Source organism: Colletes gigas, unplaced genomic scaffold, assembly GCF_013123115.1.
Source record: "Colletes gigas isolate AHSC1104 unplaced genomic scaffold, ASM1312311v1 Colletes_gigas_Sc00007, whole genome shotgun sequence".
NCBI classification, from domain to species: domain Eukaryota; kingdom Metazoa; phylum Arthropoda; class Insecta; order Hymenoptera; family Colletidae; genus Colletes; species Colletes gigas.
The window spans coordinates 10,179,039-10,202,901 of NW_025106636.1; the positions used below are offsets into that span (position 1 = coordinate 10,179,039).

General features: G+C 44.9%; 1 protein-coding gene across 7 annotated transcripts in view; it reads right to left on the reverse strand.

The window, feature by feature from the left end:
* Positions 1–23,863, reverse strand: part of LOC122396135 (venom dipeptidyl peptidase 4-like) — a 203,844-nt gene that overhangs the window by 73,738 nt on the left and 106,243 nt on the right. For all 7 annotated transcript variants that reach the window (XM_043394280.1, XM_043394279.1, XM_043394276.1 and 4 more), the window contains 2 exons: positions 23,528–23,580; positions 14,467–14,663 (listed from right to left, as the gene is read on the reverse strand). In XM_043394280.1, the coding sequence (XP_043250215.1) occupies positions 14,467–14,663; positions 23,528–23,580 (250 nt within the window). The remainder of the gene's footprint in view (positions 1–14,466; positions 14,664–23,527; positions 23,581–23,863) is intronic.

Consider the following 23,863-nt stretch of genomic DNA (forward strand, 5'->3'; position numbering starts at 1 on the left):
AACGTTATAATATACTTTTTCTATCGAGCAATCGCCCCTTCAACATGGAAACAAGCAGTATTTACTTAAACAAGCCTCGTGTTTGTTCCATCTCAACTATCGATTTGGCTCCATTATGTGATAACAATAAATATTTATTGTTGATTCTAGCTCGATTCATCGACAATCCATTTGCCAGAACACGGGTCGGATAACAACCTATTTGCTAAGATATGACTCCGGTGTTCGCCGGCGACCCTATTCGCTATGGCACGATTTGTTTCCGCTGGATGACGTTCTATTTGCTACACTCCGACTTGTATCCGCTGCGTAACGATCTATTTGCTAAAATACGACTCGCCCCGGGTGCGTGACGACCCATTTCCTAACGTACGACTTACTTCCGTTCTATCACGAGCTGTTTATTAATAATCGATGCGCTTCCATGGTGCCTCTCTACCTGTTCCCTGAGCCGAGGTGGATCAACCTCGTTTTAGAGCATACGGGAGATAAGGAAGATCCTGCAGCGCCGGAAATTAATCGAAACATAGTACATAGGTAAACAAATCCACAACAATACATGTCTATCCATCAGTCCCGGCACATCCATCTTCTCTAGAAGGCACATCTCCACTGAACAAGTAATATATTTACATATTGAGATTGTCGTTTGATAGGTTCGTTGATGCAACGGATCAAGAAGATCACACATGTCCACAGGGACTTCAACAAAGAGGACGCCACATTTGGCCGAGTGGTTCAATTCCTCGGATCCTTAACACGGTATCGCTTAAACAATTTCAATCGTAGCCTTTTAGCAAGGTTAATAGAGGCCTCCGTTTGTTGCTCAAGGATGACACTTGTCCACCGAGTCTTCATCCTAGAATCCCCAATGGTTTGAGGACATCTCTCGGGGCATCCACTTAACAGAGTCAACTAGCAACTTCGAAACGAGAATGATTTTAATTCCAGGCTTCGAGTAGTATAAATAGACGTTTCTTGGTATCGCATGGGTGTCAACCGACCAAACTCCAGTGCATTCGGTGAACCGGAAGCTCCACCTTCGGAACCGATACACTGCCACGGCATTCGCAAACACCCGATCTGACGAATCCAACTCGGTGGTCGATCAGAAGCTATTGGCTGGATCTCCTGCATATATCGGCGAGGTTCGACACCGCGTCCATACGTCGCCGGGCCAGATAACGTTTCCGGCGTACACTGCATGCAGGTTAAGTTTCGCGCACGAAAAGTGGCTATTGTGCGGCCGGCCATTCAGTATGCATGCAACGTTTGCGCTGGATATCCAGTGGACGCTGGCCGATAGCGACCCTAGGCATTGCATAAATGTCCGGAAGATGTTATTGACTGCGGGGATATTGCATGCGAGGGGAGTGGCAGCCCGGAGTATGACGTCCCTCCACGGAATCAATGGCGGCGTTCTTTCCTGAACCGATATTCCAACGGGCGCGTTGTATATTCAGCCATTGACCCGTTTGCATTTGTTATTCCTAATTAGTATCTTCCGGTGCACCTCTTTTTCAACCCCGTTCGGTGACTGGTCACCGAGTGGCTGATTGGGATCGGTTACTTTCCCTAGATTGGATATTCCCTGAACGTTCCGAGGCTCTCATTATGTTTTGTTGAGGATACGCTGAATCCGGGTTGCCGTACGCTCGAGCATTCTTGGTGGCTGGAAGATGGAGTACTGCCACGCTTCTTGCATCAATCTGCGGCGGGGTCGGAATCACTGCTGTTTATGTTTCTTCGGTTCGAGCAACTGTCGGCTCCAGTGGGTGGCAGCTGTGCAATTAAAACCTCGTTTGCACGGCACTGCTGAGGTCTACCAGTTAATATCCTTTATAAACAACTTTGGTAGCGCAGCAGGTTTAGAGTCTTGGGGATTTGATAAGAACAATGCTTGGTTAACCCTGTCATAGAGGTCGAAGGGACCTACGATGAAAGAATCTCACTGACCCCATTAGTTACGAAAGTAGCAAGCGCCGCTGGAGATTCTCTGAGATTCCCAACATCTTCGCAGACTAACTTATAGAAGTAGTCTAATAGGTGAAGGAACCTCGGTCAACGTTTCTGGTTTATATTAAGGCTCTTAGGAGTCGCTAAGTCAACAGCAATAAAGTTTTTGCTACGGTAATATTGACTCCAGCAGAGTTGACCCTACTTTCCGGACCTGTCGGCTCATCGGCACAGAAATGGACCATCCTGTCGGGGTAATATTTACCTCCGGAAGTTGGTTTAGGCTTGCAAGATCTTCTTTGTTGCGAAGATCAATAAATCTTTATTTTGGAATATTGGCAAGCGCTTGACGGGCTTACGGTAGACGAAATCAGAGCACAAGCTTGATGAGACTCGGAGCAAATGCGATTGAAACAAAAGAAAGAGGAGCAGGGCAGTATATAAACAGCAGTTTAAGGGGAAAGGAGAGCCCGGGGAAGGCGTGAGAATGACAGGAGTAGCACGAGACGTATCGACAACGGACGATGAATACATTTCGTTTTAACGAAAGAGGAGAAACGACACGACGAATTTATAGGAAAAATATCCATAATGGTTTTCCACCCGAGGAAAATGTTTTTCCGTCATTTCCTTGCAATCAAATCGGGTTCAACAGATTTCATTTGACTCGAATAACGTTTCAGTTGCACAGCTGGCGGCTATCACAGCCGAGTCGCATGTATCCGTGACGCGAATCGATGTAAATAACGAGGTAATAGTGTGTGCATTACAAACATCTCACTCGGAGAGTAAGAAGACGTCTTCGATCGCCTCTTTTCTCTCGATTCTCTGTTCCCGGCGCACATTTATAGCAGAGGGGGACGCGTCATCGTTCACAGGACTCTCGAGGCCGTAGAAGTGATTCGATGAATTGCTGCAAGTGCAGGAGGATCTCTCGAAACGTGAGTTATGTATTTCGAGCGTTGAATCGCGGCTGATAGATATCTTTCTGAACGGAGTGTACTCTTACGCGTGGGAGGAAGACGGGGAAGTGAGGGAACTCGATCAGAAATCGGAATCCCGTGGAAAGGAGGTTCCATTAGCGAGAACGGATTTGGAGAAAAGAATTTCTCTGAATCCTCGTCGTTCTATTAATGTCACATCCATCGCCGTCGGGGACGAGAAGGAAAAGAGAAAGGGAAAAGAGAACGCTGAAAGCTCGGATTTTCGTCTTACATAGCTTGTATCGATACCATGAAAACTCCCTCTCTCCGCCCCCTCAATTATACGCGCTCTGACGACGTTTTGTGGGGATTCAGGATGTTCTGTAATTACAAGAACACGATGATCGAGTGTACGGTAGATTGAACTACGCTCCCGAGCTCCTTTGCTTTTGACTCGTTCACGGCTGGAAGATATAATTGGTATACTTTGGTGACTGATTTCCTGTTTGCCTGAACGCGACTGTCGTTTACCAACATACGACCAGAGTTGGAGGGCGGTTTGTTTGCCCGGTGAGACCAGGTTCTGTCGATTAACGTAACAGAAGCACTGGTCGAGACGCGTTTGAGAATGTTTGAGAATGTTTGAAAATGTTTAAAAATGTTTGGAAATGTTAAAACCCAAAATGCCTCGACGACCCCACTAAACGCACAGAGGAAGTTTACAAGGATGTAAACCTGGCTTGGTACACGTTGCGGTACTTCTTTATCAGTCCAGCAACGTTTTTACCCAAGGAATGTCGTATGGAATCCATTTATCATCCCCTAGTTATTAAATGCTTTATAAAAGGCTGGTTTTTGTCAACGGTTTGTGAATTATTGATGCCGGGTACGTTTACAATTTTGGATATACCACGGAACCGATAAATTTCGTTTTCCTCGTATTACGTTACTAATTCTTGTCAGTATTATTAAACCGGATTATGAATTGCCCGCGCCCAAGGTATCGCCCAAGATACCGCCAAACAAGATATTTCTCGTCCACTCCTCGTCTCTGTTCGCCAAGTCGTTCGTCTGCGACGCTGCTTAAATTACCAGTATAATAAACGTATTAGCGCTCATCTCCATATTATTATCATAATGTCCACGTATCGCGTAGCGCAGACCGTTGTAGCGACTTCTCTTCATCAGCGTTGCATCAGACCCCGTACTACCCAACCTCCCCCAAACAACCACGGTTCCTTCGGGTTATCGCGAGTGAAAAAAACTTTTTTCACAACCGGTGGCGTAATCCTGTCGTAGGCCAACGACGGTAATTTCCCCCCCCTGTTGGGGAACCGTGGAAACCGGGAAACCGGGGACATTAGCATTTTCCGTTAAATAACCGGCAACCGGTTGCTAGGTGTTAGCTGACAATCGATAAAGCGTCAGCTCGCATCTCCTATAATCGAATCAGTTTTATCGGTTTAAAGCGGTGTACCGCAATTGGCTGGAACCGATTGGCAGGATATTTGCTGTCCGCCGGAATTCCCGATAAGCAGTAAATGAAAAATAACGGGAGACGAATATTTGTTTACCCCGTGCCAGGGAATCGTATTTCACGAATTACGTCCGGTACCGTTGCCTTTCTTCCCTCCGACGCAGTATATCTCTCCTTTGTTCTCCGTCGCGCCCGACGACACGATGCCACCCAACATATACACACCACCAGCCGTATTTTGAATAATTTCTCGACCGTTTAGGACGACCGGGGTGCAAGCTGACGTGACAATTATTGCTGGCGCGCAACTACGCCAGCTTTCCGGGCACCTGCATGCGTGACAGAGTCATTTCGCTGGGATTTAGCGTCGGTTTCTTTCCAAATTCTACGATTAGGCTCGTCAGGCACCCGTTTTATCTGATTCAGGCTAAATGGCCGACAACGAAACAAATTTTTTCACGAGCTTTCGCACGATTGTAGAGCTTGACAGACTTGGAGCTAATGATACCCGGTTTCGGGTGCAGACGGTTATTAGTTTATGAGATATTTTATGTTAAAGTTACCGTCTCCCTTATCTTCATGATTAATGATATGGTGTCTCTTTTGTCACGGGAAATGGAAAGATTATATCTGAAAAATGTCTCCAGCTGGATTCAAACCCGTGACAGGAGAAAACCATAAGTCTAACGCTTTAAGAGAAGGGGAGGGGATCGTAAGTTTAACAGAAAATATTTTATAAACTATTATTAATAGTCTCGTCGGGAAATAAAAAGGTTCTAGCAAGTAGGACTGATTGTGGAAACTATCAAGGATTTAGAAGAAGCTAGAACTTAATTAACAAACTTATTAAACAAACAAAACGATTGGTTTCGGTGTGAACATTAGAGCTTTCCACGACATGGTCCTGGTTTAGAATTATTACAATTCAAACTTGTGTCCACCGCCCCCCCAAACCTAGTTGGACTCTGTTTGGTATCATCGAACTGCTAGAGCTGAGAGTTTCTTACATATTCATATTCGTTTGGTCGATGAATTCATACTGGTATACTCGTTGACTCTCAATGAGGAAGCCTGGCTTAGTGCTAGAACTACTCAGGAGTTAGGAAGAGCTAAGTCTTAAAGGACTTTATTGAACCCCAAAACTGATTGAAGCGGGTTTGAGCATGATTTACCTTTAGAGGAAATGCCAAGAGGCAGGTCTAAGAATTTCAAAATATTCTTCACTAAAATACGCGTTGTTTGCCTTTTTAAACATTAGAATCCTCCAATCCGTTCAGAAGTTATGATTTTCTAAACGTACGCGTGAAATTTCAGGGGAAACATCAATGTATGGTCAGACATTGTATTTTCGGTAAAGAATTTTTTTCTCGAAAGTGCGTAGGATTTCAGGGGTATGTCCATTAACCAAAAATGATTGTAATTGACCCCTGTAATCGAAAATAATTTTTTTAGGACGATTTGAAATTTTTTAATTTTGCGAAAATTTTCGCACCTATTCGAATTTTTTTCTCGAAAGTGAGTAGGATTTCAGGGGTATGTCTATTCACCAAAAATGATCGTAATTAACCCCTGCAATCAAAAATAATTTTTGTAGGGAGATTTGAATTTTTTTAATTTTGCGAAAAATTTTCGCACCTATTCGAATTTTTTTCTCGAAAGTGAGTAGGATTTCAGGGGTATGTCTATTAACCAAATATAATTGTAATTACCCCCCGCAACCGAAAATAATTTTTCCAGAATGATTTGAAACTTTTCAATTTTCAGGGAAACATATCAATGTATGGTCAGCCATTGTATTTTCGGTAAAGAATTTTTTCTCGAAAGTGCGTAGGATTTCAGGGGTATGTCTATTCACCAAAAATGATTGTAATTGACCCCTGCAACCGAAAATAATTTTTTTAGTGCGATTTAAAATTTTTTGTTTTCACCGAAAAATTTAAGCACCCAATTTTCGAGTTTTTAAGTCTTGTCAGTAAGTTTGAATATCAACCGATCCTAGAGAATCCTCTGTACCCCCAGTCAAAAAGTGTCCAAACTTACTGACATTCATCGAACATGTTCCAACATACAAGACGCGAAGATAACCGTAGAGAAACTGCGAATCGATGGAAGTCCGTTCCCGTTCCAGGTTGAATATACGATAATAAGAAAGGAGGAAGCAACCGGGAACGGTTGACGACGTTACACGTTAGCAAACATCGTCTCCTGTCTCCGATATTCGAGACTCGAGGAACGAATTTCCGCGGGAGCGCGGATAGAAGGAGATATTCCGCGCGCATTATACGGCGGACCGGTCGAACGTTGTCAAGGAGGAAGATATATTGAGTCGTAGAGAGGATCGCGATACTTCTCCGTTTCCCTGAAGAAAAACAATGAGGGATCGAAGTTTCAACGAAGACGGCGAATTGCTATCGCGTTCCTACGTACTTCGACGGGGACAGAAATTGCGTTGACGTTTATAACGCTTCTACCGGATATCCTCGCGAAACCGTACGCGCCATCGCTCCACGCTTCCTTGCAATTTATTGCCAAAATTTGTGAGAATGTCGTTCCTTACCAGCCACCGCCGGAAGAACGCTATCCGTTCTCGGGCACGAATCGGATCGCTGCTCGGCGCGACGTGCACTTCGATTTAGCGAGACGGTGTCGTATTTCGAACTTAATATCGGCTTGTCTGTTTTAACTAACGGATATGTTAAACGCGAGGGCGGAAAATCCGGTCTTGTTGATCGCGAACGATATTTTCTGCACGCAGGAATAGAACGAGCCACGGCCTGCGGCTTTCGGGAGGACTACTTAAATCATCGGACTCACTTCTGCATCTGCTACCTCTGATTAATTATAGCGCCGGCGGAAAACCAGGACAGCCTGAAATTTTCAAGCAACGAACGTGCAGAGAAGAATGTTTGCACTTTGAATTTCAAAACAGACGTCAGGGAATTTAGCAACATTCGTTCCGGAGAGCCGGTCGACCTTTTTAAGCCATTCGATTAATTAAAGATAAACCGCGACCAAATATTCGCTGTCCTTTCCACCGGTTCGAAGCAACTTTTAATAACGGTATATTCGAACGGGAAGGCACGGTCGCTTAATTTTTATTAGAGAAGTTACTCGACAAACGCTGGCAAAATCTCGCGAACCAGTCCCCGTAATATTTCCATTGAGCACGTGGATGAGAGTAAACCTCGAGAAACGACGAAATCCTCGTAACTTCTCTCGTGTGTTTTGTTAAGTAACTTAATTTAACGGTCTCCCAGTGCTCCGGTAATTAACTAAGTTTTATCTCTCTAGCTGTCGACTGGACGTTTTGATGTTCCGTGTCTTTTCCATTCCTTGTTCCCTCGTTGCCGTATCCGCTGCGCACGGACACTCAATCTGCCGTCACATCGCTACGAAGATCACGAATAGCCTAATCAACGCTGCAGTATAATTCCTATTTCGTACGTGACTTGCGCGAAGGAAACATGGAAATGAAAATGATAGTTTTTTACAACACTTCTAATCTGATGCCATCGCAACCAACAGTCCCTGTTCGCTATTTGACGATCAACCGGTACAATCGCGGTAACCAACATCCTGCATTCAACATTCAACAGACGACACCCTGGGTTCATTATTTAACAGTCGGTGTACAATATTTAACACTCAATTTTCCGGAGACCAGCACGGTACATTCAACATTCATCAACCAACGAGCAACGTCCAACACATCCTAATTTCCTGTCCTAGGTTAGTTACAGCTTCCCGAGCTTCTTGACATTATAATCGTAACAAAGGAACAGAAGGCACTTTACTTGCCACAATTTTCCCCGACAGTCACGGTCATTTTCAAGCTCCTAATGCCGCTAATGAAATACTGTTAACCCTCGTCAAAACTCGTGGCACTCGCGTTCCTTGTACTCGGCCGCGTTATATAAATCCGGTTCGTACAAATTTAATACCAGCTGGGATTAAAGGGATGCGTGGACGCAGCCGTGGGATCTCCAAGTTAATGCCTTGATGCATATGTTACTCCGGCGCGCAAACAAAGTGACAAATATTAGTACCGCTAGTGGGGAATGTTTAACCAGAATCCGCATTCTCGTAGTGCATTATGAAGATGACTAAACATTTCGAGCACCAGGGTATCCTTCAATGCTGCAAGGGAGCCTTTCTTTCTGTGGTTTGAAAAATTGGAGCACGAGGAAACAAGGAGGTTAGAGTTGAAAGAGGTTCAAAAGATACGACGGATTTTTCAAAACGAGGTCAAAAAACCTAAAGAAAAGTCGTACGGAAATCACGACGAGGACTGAAAGGAGCCTCAAAAGGATTCAAACGAAGACCTAAAAGGCAAGGACCAAACATAGACATCGAGAGAGTTCTAAAGTAGATCCTAAACAGGCCTGAAAGAACCCCAAAAGGTTCCAAGAAACGTCTGAAGGAATCCTCAAAGCAAGCCGGAAGTAGGCCTAGTATACTAGACGCCATTTTGTATCCTTGGACCCAACATGGGCGTAAAAAATATTTCCCGAAGGCGTATCGTATGTTTTATTCATGGGCACAAAAATTATTCGAATCGGACGCGTGGAAGAGTCAGAAAAAGTTCGTCGACACGACCCTCTTGGACGTCGCCAGGGTGACTAGCCCTTAATTTGACCCTGGCATAATAAAAAATTGCGACACTTTGGAAGAACTTGGTCCGATCCTGGCTCACAATTAATCCCTGACAAGCCTATTCCACGATAGCGGCTTCTTTGCGTGGCAAAAAATAAACCGATATCCTTCGCCGGTAAACATTTGTCCCCGCGTATCGTCGATATTTACACTGTCGATCCACACACGTGCGGCGAACGGACGACCATTTTTTAGCGTTCCCCGGATCGTACCCGGCCCGAAAACAATATTTTACTGTCACTTTGCATATGCATTACTCGCGATGAATCCCATCCGGTCGTTGGCAGATTGAGTTTATAGAGGCGGCGCTCTAAAACAGATACATACGTTTCACGGAAGGTGGAAATCGATGGGCGCGTGACGGTCGGTCGGGGGCACCAGGACGCCCGCGGCGTGTGTAAATCAGCCTTTATCCTAAATTCTTGCCGACGAAATCCTTGGAGCCGCGCTCCGGGGGAACTGGATAAAGTATGTCGTCAGCAAGAAAGTCCTCCGGCTGACGCGGAACAAAATACAGGCTGTTGAAAAGTTCCTGGCACGCCTCTCGTCGACGCTTTGACACTTTATCGACGTCCCCGTCGGAACGCGTCGCAATCCACCCCGTATAAAAATCATTCGAGCACAGAGGCGCGTGGAAACGTCCTAGAACGGCTGTTTGAGGGGAAATGTCTCGTGCAACGCGCGACCCGGACAATGCGTCTGACGGTGACAATCATGAAGCCACTTCCAACGACGGGATGACGATGAATGGGGAGATTCCGTCCCGCATTCCTCTGATCTACGCCTTGCTTTAGGAATTTTTAGGCAATCCAATAATGAAGTTACGTCAAAGACAATATAAGTTCCCATCAAACCCCGTCAAACTCCGTCAAATTGCTTGTACGCTACGTTGGCGTGGCGAATTGAATAAGAACACGGATGCTCAGATGCTCTGTTCAAGCGTGCATCTATTTGTCTAGGGTGACGTCCAAGTTGTATTCACCGTGACTGTTTATCGAACACCACGGGATGTCTCGACTTCGTCGATAGTTGGCCAACCCTCCGTGTCCTGATGGGAACTGACTGCATCCTGATTTCTCTGATGCCTCATTGATTGCGTTAGCTACCGTGTTAATTGATGCACGAACAAATTGTAGATTACCGAAGCCTGAATATCGCAAGAGTTAGCAGCTGACATATCCCTGATTAAACGTTGCTCGCTGATGGCTGAACACATCGCACTGAGTGACTAATGAATTGACTATCGACTTCTACAAACACAAGTAGCATAGGGTCTCAAATGCCCTGTTCAAACGTCTATCTATTTTTCTAGGATGAAGTCTAACGGAGGAGGTGGATTTGTAGAATCGTTCGTTGAATCAACTTGAGACTACTGTCGTATTTGTTTGGTTCTAGTTTGATAGTTTATGGGTTGATCCAATTGTGCAAAGTTCCATCAAAATCGCCGTGAGTCGCTTAACAAATTTTATAAGTTTAATTTACCGAAAGTTTCCATCGAACGGGATGTCTAGACTTTGTCGGTAGTTTCCAAACTGTCAGTATCCTGAAGGGATGCGATTGGGTCCTGATTTCTCTGACGCCTCGCTAATTGCGTTAGCGACTGTGTTAATTGACGAATGAACCGAGGATTACTGAAACTTGGTTACCTCGAGACTTAGTAACTGCCATACCTCTGATTAAACGGTCTGATACCCGGATGCATTACACCGATGGATCGATCAACTATAGACTGTGACAATCGAACACCTAGGTCCCATTTAAAAATCTACCAAAGAACGTAGGATGACACCTAAACTAACCACAGCAGATCCATCTCCCGAAGTCCACAGGACGTCTATTTGGTTTCCAGTTTGTTGGCTGTCCTGGTTCCAAGGTGTTTCTACCTTCCGTTAAAGCGATACATTCGCGAGTCTGGCAACGATACGCAAGGGCTAGGTTAGTTGGCGAGCAAACAAACGAGCAACTTCTCCCACTCCGGATTCAATCTTGGCGACAATCGAACAATCCTTGTCTAAGATCGATCGCAGTTCGTCTGAATAGGCGACAATCGGCGCGCAATTAATACAAAACGAGGTTTGCCCGGGTCCATCCAGCGTCTGATTGAATCGCAGGTAGGATGTTGGGTTGCGGAAGCCGTCCGAAAGGAGTACCGGCAACCGGATTCGAGGCAACATTAATACCGTAGCGTGTTTAAATATTTACAGAGCCGGGAAGACTCCATTGAACGCGCGGCGACGAATCAGGCCAGCCCCAGAAAGGGGTGAAAAAGTCTCCTCTGGTTCCTTTCTTCGCGGCTGGCTGCTCTGATGAATTTTTATGCTTCATCCGCGTTAGCTCGTCGCCGGGCGGCCGCGCGATTTAGCGAAACACGGGGCGAAGAACGACACGGGGAAAGGGAGACGCGGCTGATGAAGGCTCAGGAATATGCAAACGCGTGCAACGTCCCCCCGAGCATCAGCTGTGTGAATTACGGCCGCGGCACATATTATTGTTCCCGGTTCCGGGGTGAAAACTCATCCGGCACACGTACAAAGCGCGCCGACGTGTCGCTAAAGGGCCGACGAAAAAATATTGCGCCGCGTTCTCGACTCGTCAGAGGGATCGTGTTAGCCCCGCTCGCGATAACAGCGATTCGACCGGGGATTTCTTTGCCCCCTCGGAGCCCGTGGCCTGTTAATTGCTTCTGGGGTCGATGCGTCGAGTGGCGTTGCCGCACAGAGGACGAGTAGATTCGCGAGACCCGACAGTGTTCGGGCTTGGATGAGATACCACTTTAAGAGATTCTCCGTGGACCGGCCGAAAAAATGCCGGATCCAAACGGTTTATCGAGCCACTTCGGGAACATTTACTCGTCGATTGATTGGGAAGCACGACTGATTGCGCCCTGATCCCTTTCCATCCCTTCCCGATCGCGTCTACGACTGCCAACCGATGTCTGATCGATCTGAAGCCTAATTGCTGCTAGACGAAGCGATTGATATATGTTTGAGTAAACGTTGCTGGATCAGGCTTAAATGTATTACACCATTCGCCTAATACGCGATTGATTACAGCGATTCACTCGTTCCGATACGACGATGATAAACGATTCACTTGAGAATCTTTACACTCGAGCAGGACGTACGCAACAAGAAACCACGGATGCTCAGTTTAAACGTCTACCGCAGAGTTAGGGAAGATGTCTAAAAGTCAAGCCGGCTAGATCGATCTAGTAAAGGCTGCAGGAGTTCCAGAAACTTTGTTAGTAGTTTACTAGCTATCTTTGATCCGATATGAACTGTTGAGATTCTCTTCTCTTTGGGCCCTCTGATTGCTTCGACGACTGTTAACTGATGCTTGATTGATCTGCAGCTTCCTGAAACTTAATTATCACGAAAGCTGACATGTATCTGAGTCAGTTTGCGGCAATTACAGATACGATGACGATGAATCAAGTCTCCAGAGGTGAACATCTAGTTAAGAATCCTTCATAGCCGAGGCTCTTATATCGAATCGAGCATCAGGGTAGGGATTATTAGCGTCCACAGGACGTCTGGACCATTTTGATAGCTTGCTATATCATTCTGATCTGATCCTTCCTGCAGACGTCTAATTGCCACAAGAGATCTTGGCTGATATGCTTATGATGAAGGGTAGCCTAGATACATCGTGTTGACTGACCACTGAATCGATCGTTGACTAGAATCCTGACCATTGCTTTTGCCTCTCTGCTGTTAAAGGATATCAGAATGAATCGTAGAGTCACTGGACCCCAACTACCACTCGACGTTCGTAGGTCACACGTTACTGGTTAAACATTGCCTGTCGAGGCTCGAACGCATCGCACTGATTGACTAATACTATTGACTGCAGCTGATTCAATCCTGATCTCCCTGATGCTCCCCCACCCCTAATAGCGTTAGCAGGTGTTAACCGATGCCTGAATGAACAGTACAACGCTGAAACCTAATTACCACAGGAGTTGTCCGCCGACAGATCTGTGATGCAACGCTAATAGCTTCCTAACTGAAAACTGACTGCCCGACAAAACGAATTGCCGTCACCGGCAATTAATCCTAGCAATTTGGAGCCGCATCGAGGAACGACCGGATAGGATACCGCCACTTTAGACGACGCTGATCAAAAACCAGCCGTCCGTAGTTATAATACTGCGCGGGCGGGGATCCGGATCTGCTACTTTGATCTCGTCGATGTAGGAGAAAAAAAAAAAAAGGAAACGCGAAATATGTTTACCGTAATACCTGTAATCGCGTTTGACGCGGGTTCGAAACCAGGGGAGGGAAAAAACCGACACGGCAGAACGGCCAATTAAAAATTTCGAGGAGCCGTGGCCCCGTTAAAAATAATTACGCGGCAAATTGAACGCTCGTTGCGCGCGAAACTGCTAGCTCGCGGTTCGGAAACCGCGCCCACGCCCTTTCATTCGACTCGTTCGAACAAACCCCCCTCCCCCTTTCCACCCCCCTTTCGCCGACCCGTTGTTACAGGCGGTCCAGTTTATTTTGAAGTATGCGCTTCATGGCGAGCGTGCACAACTAGCTCGTCGCGATAACGCCGCTTCCGCTTCGAACTACGTGAATTCAACCGTGTGATGCTTGTTTATTCCAGAAGAACTGGTAGACAGCGGGACCGCTGTTATTACTGAAACCGCGCAGTTTAATGCGCTCGGCGGTATTCGCGGAACTGTATCCTTTCCCGACGTCAGACACAAATCTAGCGAGGACGTCGCGACGGCTACGAAGAATTAGGGATCGTGTTCGCGGACCCAAACATCGTGATCCAACTTTCTGACGTACGGTAACGATCTTTTAAACTGTTTCGATATCTTGTTACCGAAGGAAGAAGTCGCTTAACTGGCTTGATCCCCCTAACTTGGGGCGGAAGGAATCTTTCAGAGTCGGATTTACTTCGCCGATTCCTTATAATATATTAATGGTCGATTGACGGTATTACAAATAAATTCACGCCTACAAAGTTCTTATAAAAGACAAATAGGCGGTCTAGTTAGGTGGATCGTAACGAAATATGCAAGAAGACCGTGGCGATTATATCGGGAGACCACGCGCGGTCATTAAGCCACAGGTTTCCCATCTCCACTGTAATCACTTCGAGGAACGTACTTATCGATAATTTAGGAGTGATAGTAGCGTTAGTTTCAAGTTAAGTTCAATCCCTGTTCAGCAAGACGTGCTTTGTCGCCTAAATAGGTAATAGACGCCCCGAAAGTTTCACAGTATATTTTGAAACATCGATTGCTTTCTTCCGTGTCTAGCGCGGACGATTGTGTCTCGTCGCGAAAACCGAATTAACCGTAACTCGTTCGCGAACCCTTTAACATAATTGACACGTCTCGCTAAACACGTTACACAAACTGTCAGCTAAGACGATTAGACGCTCATAGAGTGGCTCATGAATAATAAAATGGATTCAGCGACGATTTCCAGGAAAGAAGCTTACCTTCGTACACCCAGTCTGGCACTCCATTATAAATGGTCCCGAACACACCGGTGTTCGTGATTTGAAAGTCGACGGGCTTTTCCACTTCTGGTCTGTAATAAATGTTGTTCTGGTACACGTAGACCAGTGCGTTGCCGCGGGGTGCCCAGGTCGCCAGTTGCAGGGAAATGGTGTCGTTCACCAATGACCTTTCGCTCCTGAAAAGAAAACGTTCAAAAATTTGTAGCGCCATTTTGGGAATCCACTTTGCATAGATATTGCACGGCGAACCAAACGGCGAGACCCCAAGTTTCAATATTTTCCTCCCGTCTCGAGAGAAGATTCGGGAATTTTAGCTGGGTGTTACTGAACGTTCAAGTTTGACTTTGTTTCGCTTCGTTTCTCTTAGATTGATTTCGTTGATCTAATTAAGCTTCGACTTGACTAGGTTAAAGTTTGACATGGTTTGACGCGGTTTGACCAAGCCTAGATCGACTTTAGACTCGACACGATCGTTCGTATTTAGATTTGCTTTGGTTTGGGAGCGAGTCGAGTCTAGGTATGCCACGGTTTGATCCAAATATGCGCATCCGTGGTTGTTTCTGTGACGCGCAACTATAGCGAAACGGGTTCCCGGCGCGGTTGGTGGACTGGAGGAATAGCGGAAAGTGGATAGACCAAAGGAAGATGAGGGAAGAAGAAACGTTTGTCGGTATCGTTTGGAATTCTGTAACCTCTGTCGATAAAACGCCGCGATATAAATGGACGAGGATACCGGTTCGTACAGTAACAAGCAGCTATTCGATCCATTCTATCAGAATTGCTCGAAGAAACTGCCGGTGCCGCGATACGAACAAAGCCAAAGGCGCGTAAACCCAAGCCACAAGCGTGCTCTCGATGCCACGATTACCACGAATGCATATATGCTTTCGCCAGGATCCTGAGGATCCTTATTTTAGGAGCAGTAAAAGCAGCTCGGACGTAAACCAAAGTACTATGTCCGTTGAGATTGCCGCGTTACAGGAAACGATCCCCACGGAAGGGACCGGGGGATTCCTTCTTTCCGATCTCCTGGCTCCGTGCTTGATTAATATTTATTTCGATCGGAGAAATCGATAGCCGATTCAACTCCGTACGCCTCTATTCCGCTACTTCCTGTGGCTTTGCTCGTTTAATTGAACGATAGACGTCCGCGTGGCTTTTGTTTGGGAAGTTATACACGTTTCGAGAAAAAATGTAGATGGATTCAATTCCGTTTTATGACGGAGGAGCGGTTTACGAGATGCTGTTAAAGGATTCGTTCGAGCTTTTCAAGGTTTTGCATCGCGCGGTCCTCGAACTGAAGTTTGAATATGGAAAGTTCAATCTACCGCTCTGGGCACGGAGCATAGTCGAAAGATTACTAACAAGGTAAGTTCGTTGGTTGAGGTTTCGCGGTAACAAAGTGCATGTGAATCTTAATCACGTTGCTATTTTTACATTTTCTTTTACGCGCAATAAAATTCCGAGTCTGTGCGTTTCTGAATTCCCTTTAATTTCTAAATTTTTTTTTTTTGTGCTATTCGGATGGGAAACTTCGTTGAGTTGCTTTTCATGTTTTGACGGGAAGCACGGGCTACTTAATTTGCGAAAATATTGGCTATAAAACTGGGGGTTCGAACAAGAAAGGGTATAAACCTATATGCAACGAAGTTCCGATCTAATATAACATTTTTAAAAATATTTTAGCGCCCGCTGGTTGGACGAAAATTCGCTCGGAGAGGAATACGTCGAAACGAACGAACAAATTTTCGTGCCCGCTTGCTCGGCCTAGCAATTGAATTGATCGAAACCCTTTTATATTTATGAGAGTCGTAAAGGTATCGTCGGAATTTGCTAATGGCCTTTAAAAGTGACTATACACAGAAAGCGATAGCGAGTTACACAGCCCGGCCGAAACCGTATCCAGTTGGCACGGTTGAAAAGATAAGTAATAAAGAACGGTGTGTGCGTTACATTATTTCCCTTTTAGAATTGAATCCGCATGCCAAGCAGATATACGCATGTAGCGCTGTTAAATTCCCTAGAAACTAAATGGCGGCTTAAGGAATTTACGAGAGAAGGTCGAGAACTTAAGGAGCTACGCTTGATTTTCTTCCTACGGTCTGGAGAAGATAACCTCAAAGTAATGCTAGCATATTTTTACCAGCAACTCCGTGTTGTACCAAAATAAATTACTGAAATGTACTGTCACGGATAATATTCAAAATTACATTACATTTTCACTAGATCCTGAAATGGATACACGATGTAGATTAGGCACATTACGATTGTAGAGTACTACTTCGATGGATATTAAGTTATCAGGTGTAAATAGGTTTGGGTCAAGTTGTAAGTGTTAAAGATAATAAAGTGTCAAATTACTAGTGTTGAGGTAGTAGGGATATTCATATTAATAAGAGCATAGTTGTTAAAGGTATTATTGTAGGGATTGGATTTTAGGCTATTGCTATTAGTGATGTTATAATGGAATGTCAGGTTATTAGTGTACCGGTTGTCAAGTCGTGTTTAGGTTATTATTGTTATCGATGGCGTGCCTAGGTTAGGGCAGCGGATTATTGATGTTATTGGTGCTAGGTCTGGGTTACTACATCTCGTCAGGGATAAGTACATGATGTAGATTAGGTATGTTGTGTTATTAGAGATTAGGGTATTACTACAATGGGTGTTACGGCATCAGGTTTGCGATAGATTTCGAATTAGTATTAATCGTTAGAGCGTCGAAGTTGAGTCAAGTTTGGGCAATTTACCCAATTGACCGAACTATAGTTCGCCTCGTGCGAGGTACTCGTAAAAACTGTACCTGAAGAGCTGCCGAAGCTAAACTAATGAAAATATCGACAGGTGATCAATACCCTGCAGACGTAGTAAGCCGGTAATCCTTTATAGTCCATGGACAATAACAAAGAAAGGGTAACGCCGTCGTAGCAACATTTTCATAACGAAACGCTATTCTCCGTTGCCCTGCGTTTAATGTCGAATAAAAATCCGAAAAGCAATCGCAAAAATAGCGTCGATTAATGCCGATCATTGATCGGACAAGTTGTGCTGGTCACGTAGCCCTGGATGCGAAGGAAAAATAATTTTCTAACGATCTTGGTGTACCGTCTGCACCGGAATTCCTCGTAACGAGCCTTAACCTGTATCAACAGAAAAGGAAAAAGTCCCACTAAAAAGGAGGATCACGGGAAGAGGAAATGTGGGGGGATAAAAGGAGCGGCGAGTATCGCGCGACCGAGGGGATTTTATAGAATTTATAAAATGTACCATGCCAACCACGGCGAAGAAAAATCGATGGAAAGTTCCGCGACTCCGGCTGTCGTGATGCCAGACCTCCTCCGGCCAGCTCCTCCACTCAAAGGGAACTTCTTCGCGAAAACCCATAAATAAAGACTCGGGTATTCATGTAGCGTACAAACCGGGTTTATGGTCGGGACTCGTCCGTTTCACTACAAAGTGCACGGGCACACGTTCGACTGGCTGAATCGCCCGTATCGATCCTAGATTCCAGCTGCGAAGAGACTCTAAAGCGGTGCGATTTATACCCCCCATAATTGATAAGACGACACGTGTCCCAGGCAAGACAATTCCGACCGCGGGATCCGGAGAAAGCTGTTGAAACGATTCGACTGTTTAAACATGTATAAACAAATCACTCGATGAGAGGAAACGAATCTTTAAGTTATCGTATCTGAATCTACGAAGCAGCGTCAAACTGTACATCGAGGTGTCGATTTTTAAGTCCACGTATCACATTACATCGTGTGGTGTCAAGTTACATGCTATAGAGTATCAAATTTCATATTTAGCTATCATATTACTTCGTGTGGTGTCAAGTTACACGCTCTAGATATCATATTACTTCGCGCGGTGTCAAGTTACATGCTATAGAGTATCAAATTTCATAGTTGGCTATCATATTACTTCGTGCAGTGTCAAGTTACATTCTAGAGTATGAAATGGAATCAAATTTCACGCACTGGTATCAAATTACATGCCGCGATATCATATTTCATGGCGTGGTGTCAAATTTCATATGATATTGAAATCCATAGTGGATTATTAAATTCCGTGTCGCGTCATTAAATGTTAACAACTTGTCCTCTTTAGCCGGCGAAATAGCACACGTTTTAGGCAGAAATTAATGCGTAGTGATTTCGTGTAATGCTAAAGGGAATATCATGAAACAAATCAGTGTCACCGAACCTGCAACAGATGTCCCAAAACTAGGCCCCTTAATACCTTTCATTCTATCGTGCGTTGAACACGAACGGACAAATATAAAACGTAAAAGTCATGTTATTTTTTAAATCTAGACCTCGAAGCTCCCGTGCAAATAAACCCGACACGCACTTTTAACCTTAATTGGACGATTCTGGGGCGTTCAATTCACTCTAGAATCTGTCGCCACAATGTCTGGACCTCGTACAAAGAAAGAGTTCCAATTTAAGAAAAGAACTATCGTTAGAGTTCGACTCGGGGTAAAGGTTGACCTACCATCATCTCGTCTAACAATTGAAATAAGTAATTGCTGAGAACCCCATCCGCACAGCGAACAAGACGATCATGTTTTCCGATAAGGAGGCTGCGAAAGACACCGCTCGTTCCAGAATCTCTGCGACGAGAGCGGTTCTCGCTTCCAAACCGGCGAAATTTCTCCAACAGATTCATTTTTTTTTCTTCTACGGAGATAACAGTATTAATGTCAGCGAAGATTTTAATCCCAAAGCGCCTCTTCCGGTGCAGAATCTCGTATATCTAGCCGCCGCAGCGTTATTCTGCAGCGCCGGAGGACTTTTCAGCCTGAAATTCCCGACCGTCCAGAAACGGGAATTCGAAAAAAAAAAAAAGAACGACCGACTCGAACGTGCGGAATAAAAATTGATAGAATTCCATGCGTGCGCGAAAAGTATCGGTCGTAATCAAATTCGTTTAAATAACTTGATCCGAGCTCGGGGCTGGGACCGTGATTGAACAAACAGGGCAGCCAGAAGCGGACGAATTCTTTTCAGTCACGGCGAATCTAATGGAATTTTTCGGTCGAGCTTGGAAAAGCTCGCGATGCGTTTGGATCCCGGTAGATCCTGACGAGCAACAAACGACTCGATCGGTTCCGTTAATCGCGAATGACAAATAATCGCTGCGGTTCGACGTCGAGCGAGCAACTACGTTCGACCCATTTCACGCCAAATCGATCACTTTTGTATCTCGAGTCCGGAATTTTTATATTAGAATACGTTTGCAATCCACGTGAAATTAGGGAAAAGTCATAATTCTTCTATCCTTGCAATTGCTTATATTTGAATTATCCTGTACGCCGTCTTTAATAATTCCGAAGTTAAAATTTGTTTGGGCAGTCAATTTCCAACAAATTAAGATACGTTCCGTGTTTGGTTATTATTTGGTAATAACCGTGCTTTATGAAATTGCTGTACCACTGCAAGCCAATTATACGAATAGTTACTATAGTTCAAGAAGTTAATCGTGGTGTCGACAAAGAAATTATGGCGGATAATGTTTAAATAATAATCGGTCGCATTGTTTCAGGCAAAATTCAACTACATTAAATAAGGATTAGGTAAATCTGCCTCTATGCAGAATATTTTAATTGAATTTCACGGGTTTACTTGGTACATTGCTGCTCGTGGTTTATTTTGCATTTGTGTTTCATTTCCAGGTTCCCTGGATTAACTCAGATTGCCTTTCGCGAAACATTCGAAACATTTTGGCTTCTCCGAGGTAAACGCAATTGACTGGCTTCCCGAAAATTTGATAGGAATATCGCATTAACGCCGATAGAATACGTGCCTCGGGGAACCAAACTGATTTACTCCGCGTAATCAAATATAGAAGAGACTAACTACGCCCAGTATTGTTTAGTAGAATTAAAGAGAAATGAATCAACTTTCGTAAAACTGGAGTCGATAAATTTAGCTCCAGGAAAAAGCCAATGCGCCATTATACCGTAAAATTAATTCCGATTCCATTGTAACGTCTCGCAAAACAAATACTCGAAATCCTTAAAAGTTACCGCGACTTTGATACAAGATGTTGCACGACTCTGAAAACATTAATCCTAATTACGAAATAATTAAAACATCATACATATACCTTATCGCGCGAAATTAATTAAACCGTCCAGAAAATTGCCTCGATATTATCGGCGAAGCCATTCCCGTCGTCTCCAAGTTTATTTTCTAATTTCCATCAAACATTCCCGACGCGAATTTCATTTTCGACGCGTTGTCGAAAATTTCCTTCGTTGTTAGCAGTCCGCGCGTCTCCGAGGGTCAAGAAAAATGTCACCAGCAGAAATGGTAACATTTCACCCCCTCCCCCTTCGGACCGCCACGGTTCTTTGCGCGCCACTTCATTCGCCGTGCCAGTCACGTTTTCGGAGTCATTCATGCGCGTTGCCCTGCCCACGAGTTTTTGTTCTTAACTTATCAGGTAATTTCACGACTCCGTTATTCGTCGCGAGTAATTCTCAGCGCCATTTTGTTTATTTTAACGTCACCCTGCAAACAAAGTGATCCTTCGAACAACCAACGGACTCATAAATCACTCCAGAAAGGAAACATTCTTAAATGTACGATGTTCGTACGTGGACTGTACCATTTGCGACATTTTTGAATAATAGGTTTTTAATAGACGCGATTGTGATTATACTACCAGATAGAATAGGTAAGATAAGTTTGAAACAATTCTGTTTATGTAAAGTATGAGGTAGGTCTTGATTAATTAGAGAAGTAGGTATGGGGTGTTTGTAATCTAGCTCTAGAATAGAACTGAGACAACTATAACACTACTCTAGAATAGGACTGGAACAACTATATTAGAAACTCTAGAATAGATCTAGAGCTACTATAGCAGCAGGTGTGTATTAGATCTGAAACAGTTAGGCACATATGAAGTGTTGATAGGTCCAAAATAACTTAAAGAGTAGGTCCAGATAGACCTGGGACAACTGTAGCGTTACGTATACCGTAGGTCTGGGTTACTTTTAGGTCAGCAAGTGTAGGTTAAGTTGGGAACTACAGCTCCAGGTGCATATTACGACTCGACCAGTGGCAGTGTTAGGTGTACGTTAAGTCTGGAATAATTCTAGGTACCGTGGGAGCAGTGGAGAACACACAAAGTATTGTGAAATGACCTGATATGTTGAAAAAGGTCTGCCGCAAATGAGCTGACACCATTCTTTAACCAGCAACGCGGCGAGAGCTGGCCTCGCAATTACAACTCGATAATTCTGAAGCTTGACATTCTTTCTACCCTGTAATTCTGGCCACTTTCGCGGCAGCAATTTCGCTGCAATTGCGCCCGACGTCAAAGCAACGAAGACGGTCCCTCTCTTCTTTGTTCCCGATCGCTAATTGGGATCGTTTGTTGCGCCCACAGGAGTATATGATAAAGAATCTAGCAGGGTAACGAATCGTTCTCAGCTTCTCTCCCCGGACGAAAATGTTCTCGCAAGTTTTTTTTTTCAGACCGCGCACGGAGGAAGCTTTCACGGCTCTAAAGCTCCCCGGGTCGTCGAGGGGCAGAAAAGTTGTGAAAAAATGCTGGCCACGTAACATTTTTCTTAGCGTCGACCGCGCCGGTTTAAGAAGGGGCCAGCAAACTTTCGAGCACGAGAAGTAATATAAATAATACTGATTTGTATAAGGAGGCGTAGTTTCTTTGGCACTGAGAGCAAAGTTAACGGGGTTCGACCAGAATCTGACAGTGGACCGACTTTGAAAATATATTTCACGTGTAAATATCCTTTAAAAAAGTTACGTTTCTCAGTGGGGTCTTTGAACGAACCGGGTATTTTTTTGAACGCATCAGCGTAAATATTGCAGGGCAACGATAAAGTAATAAATTAGAGACCGGTTTCCGGCTGTATCCGTGGCAGTCGTGGCCGTAATGATGTCTGCAGTTAGCCGGGGGGGGAGTTATGGCCAAAAAGCGGGCGAGGACTATATTCAGAAACTATGTCTCTCCAAAGAACCCAAAGTTATGATTACGTAGTTAGCCGGGACTGTATTTAGAGACTCTGTACGCTCAAATAATTGAAGTCTCTCGTGTTCACGGCGCCGTGACAAATTTAAATATTCCCCGGAAGTCATTAAAGAATAACTCAGGGAGCATCACGCGTTCCCGCGCCGGGCGGCGTTTCCCTGCGAGCGCGGTATTCTCTCCGAGTTTGAAAGACGGCTTTCATCCACCGTCATCGTATAACTCCAAGTTGAAGGGCTGAAGTTTAAAATACTCTCGTAAAGAGCGAACAAGTCCCCCCCTCCCCCCCTCTCCCGGAAACTATTTTCGAACTCTTCGAACAATATTGGTTGTTCCATTTTTTTTTTTCCAAAAAAAGACACCGTTCCCCCTCCGCCTCGAAACTTTATATAAAGCTTCCGTAAATTCTCCTCGACTTCCGACCGGAAGAATTCGCCACGCGCACCGGTATCCTCTTCCAAGGATATGGTAATCATTCGCTGCTATATAGACTCTCTCTTCGCTTGCTGTTTACGATACGAATGTAATTTCATTTATTTCGCGGGTTTGGACGAGACAAAAAATTTTTGCTTCGCGTACACTTAGGGAAAGCTTTTTGTATCGTCGACGGTTTCGAAGGTATTCGAGAGGGTGGATTTAAAAATGGAGCATCTTAGATTTAAATAATAGAAAGCGGATCTCTGGCAAAGTTTGGTCCTTCGGGGCGAGGAGAAAATTGGGAAAGGGGGTTAAACCAGTGGCGAAGAGGGTGGAAAGGAATCCTGGTCGAGCAGCGGGGCCAGGCTAATCGTGATATAAGCACTCTTAAACGGCGAATTAACGTCCAGAATGCCGTGAGGGCGAAGTTCGCCGATGGCGGAAACCTCGGGACCCCTCCGTTCGCGTTTAAGAAGGCCTGAAATTCGCGGGCTGGCCGTAATTTGCAAGCCGCCAGCCGCCGGTAGCGCGAAGATTAAAATGCAAATCTAAACTCAGCCGCGGAATAAGTTTGAGATACGATTATCTTAAATGGCCCGAGGCTGTGCGCGGCTCGTTTACTTACAAGGTTGTCAGGTTCACGATCTTGTAGTGGGCCAGGTACGAGTGCCGATAGAGCTGCAACAGAAAGAAGAGGAACGGTGAATGTTTATCAGCCGTGTTCGCGTGAAAGCTCGTCGCGTTTTTTAAAGGGTACGTCTTGTTCGAAGACCCTCAAAAAATTGGGGGACGTTCGAGAATTTTTTACGAAGAGACCGTTCGACGCACGAACTTCAAACTTCGTGCACGTGCGTGTTTCCGTTTCGACGAACGATTGGAATTTTGTCAAGTACGAATCATCGATTTTGTTCATGTGGGACAAGGTTGCACGCGGGGTGTACGAAAATACTAATGACCACGT